A 13,447-nucleotide genomic window follows, 5' to 3' on the forward strand; every position below is an offset into this window, starting at 1 on the left:
ACCATGGTGTGCAGAGCCAGGTGTGGGGTCAATGCATAATAAATGATATAATTTGATATTTAGGCAAACTCCAGAGAGTAAAGGCTGAGAAAAATCTTCCTGGCCAATGAGACTTTTGAGACCATCTTCTGTTCACAGAAACTTCCAATCTGGGGGCTGATGAGGCCCACCGTTCTTCCTAGAGGAGTGGGGTGATGGGCCTAAGGTGAGGTACAAGGAGGCCACACAGGCCTGCTGTAGATATGAGTGTTGGGGCCCAGCTCTGTAGGAAACAGGGTCCACATCTCGCCCAATCGTGGCAATAATGAGTATATTTCTAAGCTCTGTAGAACCCAGGAAAGCTGCCTCTGTCTTGTAGTACGATTTTTAAAGTAGGCCCTTCCTCAAGAAATCTTGAGAAACACCACTTCGTTGGGATGGGGTCCTGATGACTGAGTGAAGCCAAGTTTGCCTCAGGGTCTAGAAGAGACCCTTTCTCTCCTTGCCGTGGTACTTAGGCAGGCAATTTGGTTTCTGTGGTCATGCCATTGCTCACCTCCGTAAGAGAGTGAACACTGCTCCTCACAGACCTGTGCGTAGGGATCGTGTACGGGACACACTCAGCCCACAGCCTGGTACTTCAACTGGACTCTCCCTGAGGGAGCCTTATGAAAATCGCCCCCACAGCTCCCAGAGAAAGGACTGTGACTCTCCTTGCCGTGCCGAGGGAAATGAATTCCTTCTCTTATCCGTAACAGATACAAAGGCTGAGACCTAATATTAGGTCAAGGCCACAGGCCCCAAGGTCCCTGCTGAGCTGTAGGCCCCAGACATGAGCTGATAAGCAAGCATGCCCTGAGCCTTTCTGTGGGGGAGCTGGGACATTACTCCCCACCATGTCACTGGCACCTGAGCTAGGGCTCCTTCACTGTTCTGTGAGCCAGATTCCCAGAAATGGCAGGGACCCCACCAGCCTCATTCCAGTGTCCCAGAACTTACTTGTGTAATAACCTAATCGAGTCGAATCCGGTCTTCTCCCCAGGAGCAGCACACCCCTTGCCATTCACTTTTTCTCGGCCTGTGGTCCACTCTCTGAATCCCTTTAGCGAGCTAAGCATGTTTCCCTTGAAAGGCATTCAAGGTTTGGAAGCCACAAGCCATCCACAGCCAGGGGTGGCAGGGTAAGGTGGGTGGCCACATTGGATACTCGCTCCTGGTGAGAAGCAGGGCCGACAGGTTCAAACAACTGACATTGATTCAAGACAGGGTCCAAACATGGCTCTCAGAGCCCAGGAAACAGATGTACGCCCCAAGGGCCCTGCTCTAAGGGTTGTGTCAGTCTTGGGCCTCTACAGTTCCGTCCTGGGTCTGTGAGGAGCCGGCAGGGCAGACTGGCTGTCTTCTCCTCCAGGGGCAGCAGTTTCAGAGCAACCCTCTCATCCTCCAAGTGGACACTTGACCTGTTTTCCCTTGTCCCTATGGAATGGTGGCATCAAACATGTAACCCTGCCCACTGCCCTGGGAGCCAAATCTACAGTTACCCTCCTCCTTCCCCAGGGGATTGTTTCTCATACGTGCCAGACCCTGGTCATCAAAGCCCGTAGTGCAACCTTTTTCAAACATCTTGCCCACTCCTTACGGAGTATGAGACATACTGGTTCCATATTAGGTAGGGTCAGCCTAGGTCAGGATGGCCCTGCTTACCTGGGCTGACTCAGGCCAGCAGCAGGTCAGGTGGAGGGAGAAGGCGCTGTCCCTCTCACTGTAGACTTCCAGGAGTCTTCACTAGGCTATTAGCAGGGCCCTGCCCCTGCTGGTGAAGACCTCCAAGAAGGAGATCATTAGCAGAGCACTGCTCACAGTGCGTAGAGGACACACGGACGGACAGACTGCTCACAGTGCGTAGGTGGACACACGGACGGACAGACTGCTCACAGCATGGGTGGACACATGGACGGACAGACTGCTCACAGCATAGGTGGACACACGGACGGACAGACTACTCACAGTGCGTAGGTGGACACACAGACAGACTGCTCACAGTGAGTAGGTGGACACAGAGACAGAGCAGGCCCATGGAATCTGATCTGGGTTTAGTCCCCATTCCCACCCCACACACATACATAGTCATTTCCTGTCTCTGTGATCTGCTCCTCTTGAGCCTCATCTAGATGGTGAATAATGATGATTCCTTCCTTGAAGAGCTGCAGCCCTCAGAAGGGACCTAACAGGTACTCACAAACAGCTCCTGCCTTTTCTGATTCTGAGTCTCCAAAGCCACTACAGTCTCTGCCTGTGACCCCAGGCCTGTGGCTCACAGCAGCTCCCCTCCTCCTGAGTTTACTGGGTAGGGCAGCACTTCATCCATAAAGCCTCTGCCAGGGACTGCCATACTCCTGTCTGCCAGGCTCCCTGCCAGGGGAGCTTCCTTCTCTAACTGGTTTTGGCTGGAGTCATCCCTCCTAGCACTGGGCACCCCGCTCTGATCCGGTCATGGGTCAGAGAGCTGGAAGATAGTATTGAAAGTACTCCATAAACACCATAGTGCGTTCCTAGCCTGAGGTCTGATCCTCAGCCAGCCTCCCTGTCCTGGGTTAAAGCTAGTGCCTGGCAGAACTGGAGAGGCCACCTCATGCCTGTCTGTTTCTACGTCAGGTCTGAGGCTACAGCCTTCCTCAGGCTGGGCAGAAGAAAGTGTGGCCTGTGAGGAGACTCCTCCCTTGCTCCTCTTTAGATGAACGGAGGAGGATGCAGAGGTGGGGTGACAGACAGTTAAAGACAGTTAAAGGTGGAGCGTGGCCTGATTGTATTGAACACCGCGGCCTGTGGTAAATGCAGCAACTGCTCTCTCAAGGCTCTTGGAAATATGTGGGAAGGAGGCCCTAGAAATGGCAAGTCTCAGCAGCCATTCTTCGCAGAGGACGTTGGTGTCCCAAGTGGTTCATGGAGACTGTGCAACACTGCTATCATGGATCCCTCTGAGGTTTAAAACTATTTAGGGGGCTGGAGAGATAGCTCAGTGGTTAAGAGCATGGACTGCTCTTGCAGTTTGGTGCCTGGTACCCGGATCAGATGGCACACAACTGGATACGCCTTGACTTCCAGGAGATCCACCTCCTTCTTCTGGCCTCTGAGGCTACCTGCAGTCACATGCATGTACCTACACACAAGTCCCACACATGCACATACATAAAAATAAAATAAACCATTATAAAATAGATAAAATATTCTGATCCACTCCTATAATTCCAGCACTTGGGAGTCTGAAGCAGGAGGACCAGTAGGAGGCCAGCCTGGGCTACATCCTAAAACTCTGTCTAAAAATCCAGGTTGTTTTTCCAAGACGAATGGACAGGTGGCATAGGAGAAAATCCCCGCAGTCCCACCAGTTAAACTCAGCAATTCTTTTGGTATTTTTTTTTTCCTTCTACACTGCCAAGTGGCAGAGGTGAATTTTTAAGTTGACCCCTTATTCCTCCTGTTTCAACCAAGAAAACCTTGATGGTTTAGCTTGCTTCTGGGATCCATGAATGCAGACAGGTTTGGCCCCAGCATGTCAGCAATTCCAGAAGCCATCGAACTGGGGCCCAATATAGTCATCACATGAGACTGGGGAGGGGACAGCCAGACTGTACCCTCCACCCCAGCACCTACCACCAGCGTTATGATTTTACCTTTCTCATGTAGGCTATGATCTGTATCTAATTAATTTGAGAGTATGCTATGAGCTCATTTCTTCAGGTTCATTTTTTTCTCCACATGGATATTTAATTGCTCCAGCTATATTTATTGAAAAGATCATCCATTCCCACCATATTGCAATGTCACCTTTGCCATAAATCAAGTGACCTCATCTGAGTGGCTCTATTTCTGGATTCCTGCTTCTGTCTGTGCCTTGCTCTGTTTGTCAACCCTTGTGCTGTTTCTACGGCATATTAATTACTGTAGCTTTATGATAAATCCCAATATATATTTAGTATAGTCCTCCAACTTTGTTCTCTCAGGCTGCTGAGGCTATTCCTGGTTCTCTGTTTCCTGCACATTTTAGAATCAGTGTGTCAGTTTCTGCCACAAGAAATATGCTGAGCCTGAAATAAGTCTGTAGGTTGATCTGGGAGTAACTGACATCTTCACAGTGTGAAATCTTCAAAATATGAACAGTCTTTAATATCTCTAATGTTTTATGGCTTTCAATGAGAAAAAGATTTATCCCTGGATGCTTGCTATTTTTAATGTGAAATGATAAATAGTGTCATTTCCTTTCTCTTAAAAAACGTATCTTTAACCTATTTTGCATGTGTATGTGTGCTGCACAGATGTAAGTGCACCACGTACATGCAGGAGGCTGCAGAGGTCAAACGAGGGTGTCAGATCCCCTGGAACTAGAGCTCCAGGTGGCTGTGGGCTGCCATGTGGGTGCTGGGAACCAAACCCAGGTCCAGGTCCTCTGCAAGAGCAGCAATTTTTGTTTTGTTTTTCAAGACAGGGTTTCTTTGTGCAGCCCTGGCTGTCCTGGAATTCACTCTATAGACCAAGCTGGCCTTGAACTCACAGAGATCCACAGAGATCCGACTGCCTCTGCCTCCCGAGTGCTGGGATTAAAGGCGTGCGCCACCATTACCCAGCTCAGTAATCACTTTTAACCATTGAGTCATCTCTCCAGAACCACCACCTCCTCCTCCTCCTCCTCCTCCACCACCACCTCCTCCTCCTCCTCCTCCTCCTTCTCCTCCTTCTCCTCCTCCTCAAGACAGGCTATCTAGCCCAGGCTGGCCTCAAACTCACTATGTAGTGCATGCTAGCCTTGAATTCCTGATCCTCTGGTCTAATCTGGGATTATAGGTGTGAGCTGCTACGCCCAGCTCTGTTTCATTTTATATTGAAATTCAATGAACTTTTATTTATGTTGACCTTGAGTTGAGGACTTTCTAAATTGATTTGGTTGTTGCAGACTCTTCTGGTCTTTCTACTTTCACAAACACCCTGTCCCAAGCACAGCTGGCCTGACCACGTTTCGGAGGAGTCTTAGTGGCCTTCCTTTAAGTCCCAGGTTTCTCATTGTTTAAATGATTAGCTGATCTGAATCTCTATTTCCTACCCAAAGGTCCATTGACTGCTTCTGCCAGCCTCCAGCCTCCACCATCCCTTGGGTGCTGGTCTTTCTCCTCGTGTCTCTCCGCTGATCTAGAGAGATCTTGTCAGGGAATGGCTGGTAGGGTGAACACCGCCACCTTCCCTCCCGATGAATCCTATTCGAGAGCCAAGAGCTGATCTATTGGTTGGCATGGGGGAGTTGCAGAAATCAGAGTTCTTGGAGGAAGGCCTCAGCCAGTTCCTTTGTGGCTCTGGATGGTATTTTCACCTCTAGAAAACTTCACAGCCATGGAGGAAGCAAGTGGGTCTGTGTCTTAGTTAGAGGTTGTATTGTTGTGGTCAAACACCATGACCAAAAGCAAGTTGGGGAGGAAAGGGTTTATTCAATAGCTTCCACTTCCGGGTAACGGTCTGTCACTGAGGGAAGTCAGGACAAGAACTCAAACATCTGGAACCTGGAGGCAGGCGCTGATGCAGAGGCCATGGAGAGGTGCTCCTCATGGCTTGCCCAGGCTGCTTTCTTATAGAACCCAGGACCACCAGCCCAGGGATGGCGCCACCCACCATGGGCTGGGCCCTCCCCCATCAATCACTGATTAAGAAAATGCCCTACGGCCAGATCTTATGGAGATCATTGTCTCAGTCGAGGATCCCTCCTTTCAGATGGCTCTAGCTTGTGTCACGTTTACATAAAACTAGCCTGAAGAGTCCAGGAGAGAGGGTCTGCTGAGGGGCTGTGGGGATTGGCTTGCTGGCCGAAACAAGAGGCAGGGGCCAAAGCAGTCCAAAGCGGCTGCACTGTGGAGACGTGAGGTACAGTGTCTGGGTCCCAGAACCCAGAGCTTTAGTCATGACTCCTTGAGAAGTAAATGAGAGAGGAAAGGAGTTTGACATCACTCCCAGACCCAAATCTACCCAAGTACCGGTGTCTGAAGACCCCAAGCTCAGGGACGAGGGGAGAGAGAACACAGCTAGACAGATGGCCAGCATCTCTGGGAGTCTGTTACTCTGCACTCCCTAGCCTTGTGAGCCATCTTCACAGACACACCGCTGGACAGATAGGAACACAGAGGCTCAAGTTGCTTGGGTAACTTGTTCCAAGTCACTCCTATTTAGGGAAGAGTTTCTCTATAACTGCAACTCAACGCTGCATTTCAGTCCTCGGTCTGTAAGAGTCCTGGACACTGACTCTGCCCTTAAGGAGGGTTAGAGGGACTGATCTTCTAAAGGTATGCCATGGACTCCACTGTCTTACACATGGCGAGTTCCTGCTGAGGAAATGGTGGTCCTGCCACCTTTTCCAGTGGTACCTATTGCGTGGACATCCTCTCCAGAACCTACCAAAGTGGTGGGGGAAATTCTGTTTCTGGAGCAAGAGCAGTCAGAGACCACCGCAATGACCCTGCATGCCAACTCTTCAGCTGGAGGAGGGATCCAGGCATTCATGTGGAGAAACAGGAGAGGCTGTGTAAGACAGTGTATTTGCAGTCCTAGCTACTGCAGAGACGGAGGCAGAGGGATACCCCTCTCGGAAACACAGAGACAGAGGCACACTGATTCATTTCCTTTCTGAAATGTTTTGAGCTACTTCATATTCAAAGACTCAAGTGTCGTTCATCAATATACTGATGCCGGCCTGGGACTCTCTAGGACTGACTAGACACCTTTGGAAACCCCTCTGCCCTCCAGGTTCCCAGTTTCCCCCTCTCAGGTCTAGTCATATTATCCTTTCCAAGCCCACGTCATTCCCATTGCCAGAGCTCAGTAAAGCCTCATGCAAGATCAGCAAGGTGTGGGTTGCAGGCTAGACCACAAGAGACATTTTGTGCAGTGTCCCAGAATAGGATTAAAATCCACAGGAAATGGGTAAGTGGGACTCTGTCTTTTCTGGAGAACTTGACCTGTAAGGTAGCTACCCTAGCCCTACCCAAGGCTGACCTTTTGGCTCCACCCTTCCCAGAATTAGGGCAAAGTGCATGTTCATGAGGAGGGCCCTTCTGGAGTGGCCAAGTGGTATGATACCCTCTCAGCCTGGGCAACAGTACTGCAGACTGACTGGTTGGCTCCTTGTTAATGTATGTCGCTTTAACAGGCTTCCTGTTCTTCAGGCAGCAACAAACACGAGTTGAATGTGACAAAATGTTTAACATATCATTTGCTTCAGTTTGCTAGTTTTTTCACATTTACGGAGTCGGGGAGGGGGCAGTTTAAACAAGGTCTTATTTTATAGTCCAAGCTAGCCTCAAACTCACAGCAATCCCCCTGCCATAGCTTCCCAAGAGCCGGGATTACAACCATGTAACACTGTGCCCAGCTCACGTTTATGCTCTTCAGTGAGACTGGTTGAGATTCTCCTTTTCTTGTATTCTTAGTTGGCTGAGAGTCAAGGTCACACTTGCTTCACAGAATAAGTCTGCCCGCCTCCTACCCATCTGCCCTTCTTTTTGTCATTCTTTGACATGGATTGATGTTTGTAATGGGCTTTGGGTTTTAAAAAACACTCCTTGGCAGGCGACTCGGCACAAACAAGAAGGCAGACACCTCTTTTCCTTGCTTGTAGTCTGTGTTGGCTTATTTATTTATTTATGTATTTATTTATTTAATTTTGTATTTGCGGTACTTCTGTCGTTTTCTAAAACTGTTCTGCTGGGAGCCAGCCATTTCCCTGAGGACGTCTGGAAGACAGTGGGGGGCTCTCCAGGGACAGAGAAGTTACGCTGAGGGAGAGACACAGGCTTGAGCCTATACCCAGCGCCCACTGAGCCATCCCAGGGTCCCTGGGACCAGCTCAACTGACCCTCCTCTTACAGGCACCATGTTCCGCAAGAAAAAGAAGAAACGCCCCGAGATATCTGCCCCACAGAACTTCCAGCACCGTGTCCACACCTCCTTTGACCCCAAGGAAGGCAAGTTCGTGGGCCTCCCCCCACAATGGCAGAACATCCTGGACACCTTGAGGCGGCCCAAGCCCGTGGTGGATCCTTCTCGAATCACGAGGGTGCAGTTGCAGCCCATGAAGGTAAGGGGACAGGCTTATAGCCGTGTTCGGCCTCTCCCACTCCACAGGAAGAGAAACCCCAGAGGCACCTGGAGGGGCCACTTGGGTATCAGAATCAAGTCTGCCATCTCTGTCCTCTGCTAGTCAGCTTTTCTACCTGGGGAGAATTTTAAGCCAGGTGTGGAGGCTTTTGATTATAAATAAGCCCAGCACTTGACAGACTGAGGCAGTCGTGTGGCAATGAGTTGGAGGTCAGCCTGAGCTACAGGGTGAGGCCCTGTCTTGAAAAAACACCCTCAAGCCCACCAAAACTAATTAATTCGAATTTCAGTTAACAACAACAACCTTTAAGAATGTCTCATCCACCATTTAGACCTGTGACCCCAGAGGAGTTGCAGCTGTCCCAGACCAGAGGTCACATGGGAGATTTAAGAGTTGGGTAGGAGTTGGGATCAGGAGCCCAGTCGTAAGGTGGGATGTGGGGGGTGGGGGAGGCCCCAGAACCGGTGTTCTCAGACATCTCTCTGGAGACCATGGCAAGAGCTCGAGCCTGAAGTGCCTCTCCTGAGTTCTCCAGCTTCCTAGACTCGCCTGGCCACCCACTTTTCCTCCTGGCCCGACCCGTAGCTACCTACCCGTCTGTCCTGCTGACAAGGGCTTTCTCCCTGCATCCTTATAGGCTGCACAGCATGGGCCTCACCCACTGTGAACAAATGTCTGGAAACCTAATGGATGGGTGGGGTGATAACGGAGGTGTGTGGGTACCAGGTATTCCTCCCCAAGGCCCTCGGGGAGGCTCTGAGCTACCCTCTGCCATGAAGGGGCTGCCTCCCCACACTCTTGTGTCTTCCGCAGACGGTGGTACGCGGCAGCTCAGTGCCCACGGAGGGCTACATCTCAGGGCTGCTCAACGACATCCAGAAGTTGTCAGCCATCAGCTCCAATACCCTGCGTGGACGCAGCCCCACCAGCCGGCGGCGGGCACAGTCCCTGGGCCTGCTGGGCGATGAGCAGTGGGCTGCCGACCCAGATATGTACCTCCAAAGTCCTCCGTCGGAGCGCACTGATCCCCACGGCCTCTACCTCAGCTGCAATGGGGGCACACCAGCAGGCCACAGGCAGATGCCATGGCCGGAGCCACAGAGCCCACAGGCCCTGCCCAATGGGCTGGCTGCCAAGGCCCAGTCCCTGGGCCCTGCGGAGTTCCAGGGGGGCTCGCAGCGCTGCCTGCAGCTGGGGGCCTGCCTGCAGAGCTCCCCACCTGGCACCTCACCCCCTGTGGCCACAGGGAGGCGTGGAGTGAAGGCTGCCAAGCACAGCGCCTCGGAGGAGGCCCGGCCACAGTCCTGCCTGGTGGGCTCAGCCGGCGTCGGCAGGCCTGGTGGAGAAGGCAGCCCCAGCCCTAAGAACCAGGAGAGCGGCCTCAAGCACCGGCTCTTCCGAAGCATGTTCCTGTCCACCCCCGCCGCCGCCGCCGCCGCCGCCACCGCCGGCTCTGCAAGCAGCAGCAAGCCGGTCCCTCTGCCACAGAACAAGGTACGTCCTCTGGGTCTTCCTCCTGGGGTCACTCCAAGGAGGACAAGGAAGCATGCCTAGCAGACTGCTACAGGGCACTAAGTACCAGAGATGCCAAGCCTGCCTGGCCCTCCCCAATACTGGGTCAGGAGAAGAACGTGAGAAATCAAAATGGCCATCTAACCAGCGTGGCCTCGGCTAACTACTGTAGCCTGACTTCACCATCCGAGTCCGTGTCTTCCAAAGGCTTAGCATGTGTGAGTCCAGGCTGCACGCCCAGTCATTTCAGGTGGAGCGGAAACCTGTGACTGACATTCCTATCCTCTGAGGCCCGGCAGTCCACTGGGAGGATCCTTCTTGAAAAGCATTTTTAGCCAAAAGCTCGGGCCAGAACCTCAAGACCACAGCAGGGATGTGTGCACCCTGGCCTGGGGAGGGCAGGGTCTCTCTGCCTCCCTGTTTTGGGAGCACCGTGGAGCCCCCTGCTTCCCTGAGGACTGCAGGGGGATTCTGGATAGAGCTGCCTACAGCGACCGCCCCTTTCACCCCCCCTGTTCCCCCCATAGCTCTTTCTTCTCCAGTGTCTTACAGAAAGACCAAAGGGTCAAAGAAGAAGCCAGCTCCAGTTCCCGCTTCCACAGTGGTGAATCAGGCTCCGGTTCCCACTTCCACAGTGGTGAATCAGGCTCCGGTTCCCACTTCCACAGTGGTGAATCAGGCTCAAGTTCCCGCTTCCATAGTGGTGAATCCAACTCCAGATCCCACTTCCACAGTGGTGAATCAGGCTCAAGTTCCCGCTTCCATAGTGGTGAATCCAACTCCAGATCCCACTTCCACAGTGGTGAATCAGGCTCCGGTTCCCACTTCCACAGTGGTGAATCAGGCTCAAGTTCCCGCTTCCATAGTGGTGAATCCAACTCCAGATCCCACTTCCACAGTGGTGAATCAGGTTCCGGTTCCCACTTCCACAGTGGTGAATCCGACTCCGGTTCCCACTTCCACAGTGGTGAATCAGGCTCCGGCTCCCACTTCCACAGTGGTGAATCAGGTTCCGGTTCCCACTTACACAGTGGTGAATCAGGCTCCAGCTCCCACTTCCAAAGTGGTGAATCAGGCTCCAGCTCCCACTTCCAAAGTGGTGTGTGCTGTTCTGCCCCTCCTTAGTTTTTCAGTGTCCCTGGAGGGGCACAACTTGGCCGAGAGTGTGTACTATGCGGATCCATGGGACTGACTTTGCCCCAGAACTTGGATTAGCAGGACAGGGGAAAGAGGGGAGGGTGTCTTGGTGGTGGCATTCCTTGGCAGGCAGATTAGCATGTTTCCACCTGGCCTGCACCTCCTGTCTGCAGTGACCATCCAGCGGGTGATGGCCTACCTGAGCTCTCACTAGGAGCTCCAGTGAGGCAGAGGGGCAAGCATGACACGCACTCACTCAGAGCCGGCATCCTGCCTCGGGCCTTCTGGGCTCCTGGATCTTGTGTACATGGAGCTTTGCAATCATGGTGGATAGTTATCATCTAACTCTTGAAAGACAGGTTGAGCATGAGGATTTTAAGCCAGGCCTAAGAGACGGCTGCCGACAGTGAAGAGGGCGGGCTTTGAGAGCAAGCCGGATCCTCTGCTGTGGTGACCTGAACTTACTGGAGGGTGACCTGAACTTACAAAGTCACTGCCAGCTGAGGCACTGAGGAAGCTTCGTGGCTTCATACATCCGTGCCCCTCGTGTGTCTGTGAGCTTAGGGGGTCTCTGGAAGGGAGGCTGTGACCTGGGAGACATCCTCCACTGAATTAAGGTGCAGCAGGGCAGGACATAGCACCAGGGAGGCTAGGGTCACCTGATCCCCCATGTCTGCTTGGGTGGGCTGCAGGGGTCTGGAGGGAAGAGGTCCTAACACTGAGCTGGGCACTGACATCATCTGCTTGAACTGCCAGTCATCACACTGGCCCTCCCCACTCACTCCTGAGAACCCCTGTGGGCCACTGTGTGTGCCAGGGCACTCCCACAGCGGAAGCAGTTTGTGGTTGTCATAGGCCCAGAGACAGCAGGGTTCCAATTTCAGGGGAGTAGTTTCCTCCGAGGTATCTCGGCAGACTTTCCGGATAAATGTTCTCTCACTGGGGCTCTTCAGCCATCACCGTGTGCTTGCTAGATTCCCTGCCAGGCTAGGGCCCATGCTGGGGAGTGGATCCCCAAAGCCTGAGAGTGGGAATCTAGAGCTAGAAAGCCTTTGGCAGGACCCAGATTTGAGTGAGTTCAGTCAGTGCTGAGGCCATGCGCAAAGCCAGTGAGTGTTAAGACATCTGTCTGCCTCTGTGATGGACTTAGGGACACCCTAGGCAGCCCTCTGGGTAGCCCCTAGCCAGTCCCCTTCCACATGTTTAAAAACACGAGATCCTGGAGGGGCTGGGGAGGGGAGGGCTCCTTTCACTGCGTGCTAGCTGGGAGGCTTGAGCTCAGAAGGGAGAGAGGGTTTCCCTGGCTTTCGGGATGGGCTGCACCTCCTCTGCCTCCCCACCCACCCACCCACCGAGGCTGTGAGACTAGCTCCGGGATTCCTTCTCCAAGGGTCCCTTAGCCAAGAGCCTCTTGGTGGGTTTAACCCCCTAGATACACAGCCTCCCTGTTCTGTGCACAAGCAGGCCTACCAGACCCCAGCCAGGGCTGCCACACCCCAGCCAGGGCTGCCACACCCCAGCCAGGGCTGCCACACCCCAGCCAGGCCTGCCAGACCCCAGCCAGGCCTGCCAGACCCCAGCCAGGCCTGCCAGACCCCAGCCAGGCCTGCCAGACCCCAGCCAGGGCTGCCACACCCCAGCCAGGCCTGCCACACCCCAGCCAGGGCTGCCACACCCCAGCCAGGGCTGCCACACCCCAGCCAGGGCCTCCTCCCTGTCTTGGTTCTGGGAGCCGGTCACAGCTACCCACCACCCCTTCCTTGCTCAGGGCCTCTTCCACTCACATCAGGAGTCTCACAATGGCCTCAGGCCTGCCCGTCAGTGGCCCAGGAAGAAATACCCAGCTAGAGGCCACCCCAGGACCCCCTGTCTTTGTCTTCTCTGGAGCAGTAGAGTGGATGTAAAGAGATGCTCTTGGGCCTGTCGCCTGGGAGCTTGGGGGTCTGGTTAGACTCAGCTTCAGTTTTGATTTCGTCCATTTAACCGGAAGCCCTGGGTGCTCCTGCTAGTGTCCAGGCCACGGTGGCCAACCCTGCCTGTGGGAAGCTTGCGTGGAATATTCCCTGGCCACACTGGTGACTGTGTCTTTCCTTGTCTTCGCAGCTCAGCTCTGCTTTCCGACCACCGCAAAAAGACTCCTCCTCAAACCTGGTCGCCAAGGCCCAGTCCTTGCCCTCGGACCAGCCCATGGGGACTTTCAGCCCTCTGACCACCTCGGACACCAGCAGCCCCCAGAAGTCCCTCCTCCGCACAGGCCCAGCCGCTGGCCCGCTTCCAGGCCGGTCTTCTCCAGTCGGCTCCCCCCGCACTCGGCACGCTCAGATCAGCACCAGCAATCTCTACCTGCCCCAGGACCCCACAGTGGCCAAGGGGGCCCTGGCTGGCGAGGACACGGGCATTGTGACCCATGAGCAGTTCAAGGCTGCGCTCAGGATGGTGGTGGACCAGGGCGACCCCCGGATGCTGCTGGACAGCTATGTGAAGATTGGGGAGGGCTCCACGGGCATTGTGTGTCTGGCCCGGGAGAAGCATTCGGGTCGCCAGGTGGCGGTCAAGATGATGGACCTCAGAAAGCAACAGCGCAGGGAGCTGCTCTTTAATGAGGTGGGAGCCAGGTGGGAACGTCAGCGTCAGCGGGGGCAGTGAGTGTGCAGTGAAGCCGGGCGCCTGGGGGCGACGTGGCAG

At 53.8% G+C, this 13,447-nt stretch overlaps 1 protein-coding gene across 9 annotated transcripts in view; it reads left to right on the forward strand.

The window, feature by feature from the left end:
- The window catches only part of Pak6 (p21 (RAC1) activated kinase 6), a 34,579-nt gene that overhangs the window by 16,791 nt on the left and 4,341 nt on the right, over positions 1-13,447 (forward strand). For all 9 annotated transcript variants that reach the window (XR_013050666.1, XR_013050665.1, XR_013050664.1 and 6 more), the window contains 3 exons: positions 7,884-8,092; positions 8,927-9,607; positions 12,866-13,366. Coding sequence is in view for 6 of the 9 variants with exons in the window: in XM_076570345.1 (XP_076426460.1) it covers positions 7,889-8,092; positions 8,927-9,607; positions 12,866-13,366 (1,386 nt within the window). In the remaining 3 variants the exon portion in view is untranslated. The remainder of the gene's footprint in view (positions 1-7,883; positions 8,093-8,926; positions 9,608-12,865; positions 13,367-13,447) is intronic.

Source organism: Peromyscus maniculatus, chromosome 4 (genome assembly GCF_049852395.1).
Source record: "Peromyscus maniculatus bairdii isolate BWxNUB_F1_BW_parent chromosome 4, HU_Pman_BW_mat_3.1, whole genome shotgun sequence".
Classification (NCBI taxonomy): Eukaryota; Metazoa; Chordata; class Mammalia; order Rodentia; family Cricetidae; genus Peromyscus; species Peromyscus maniculatus.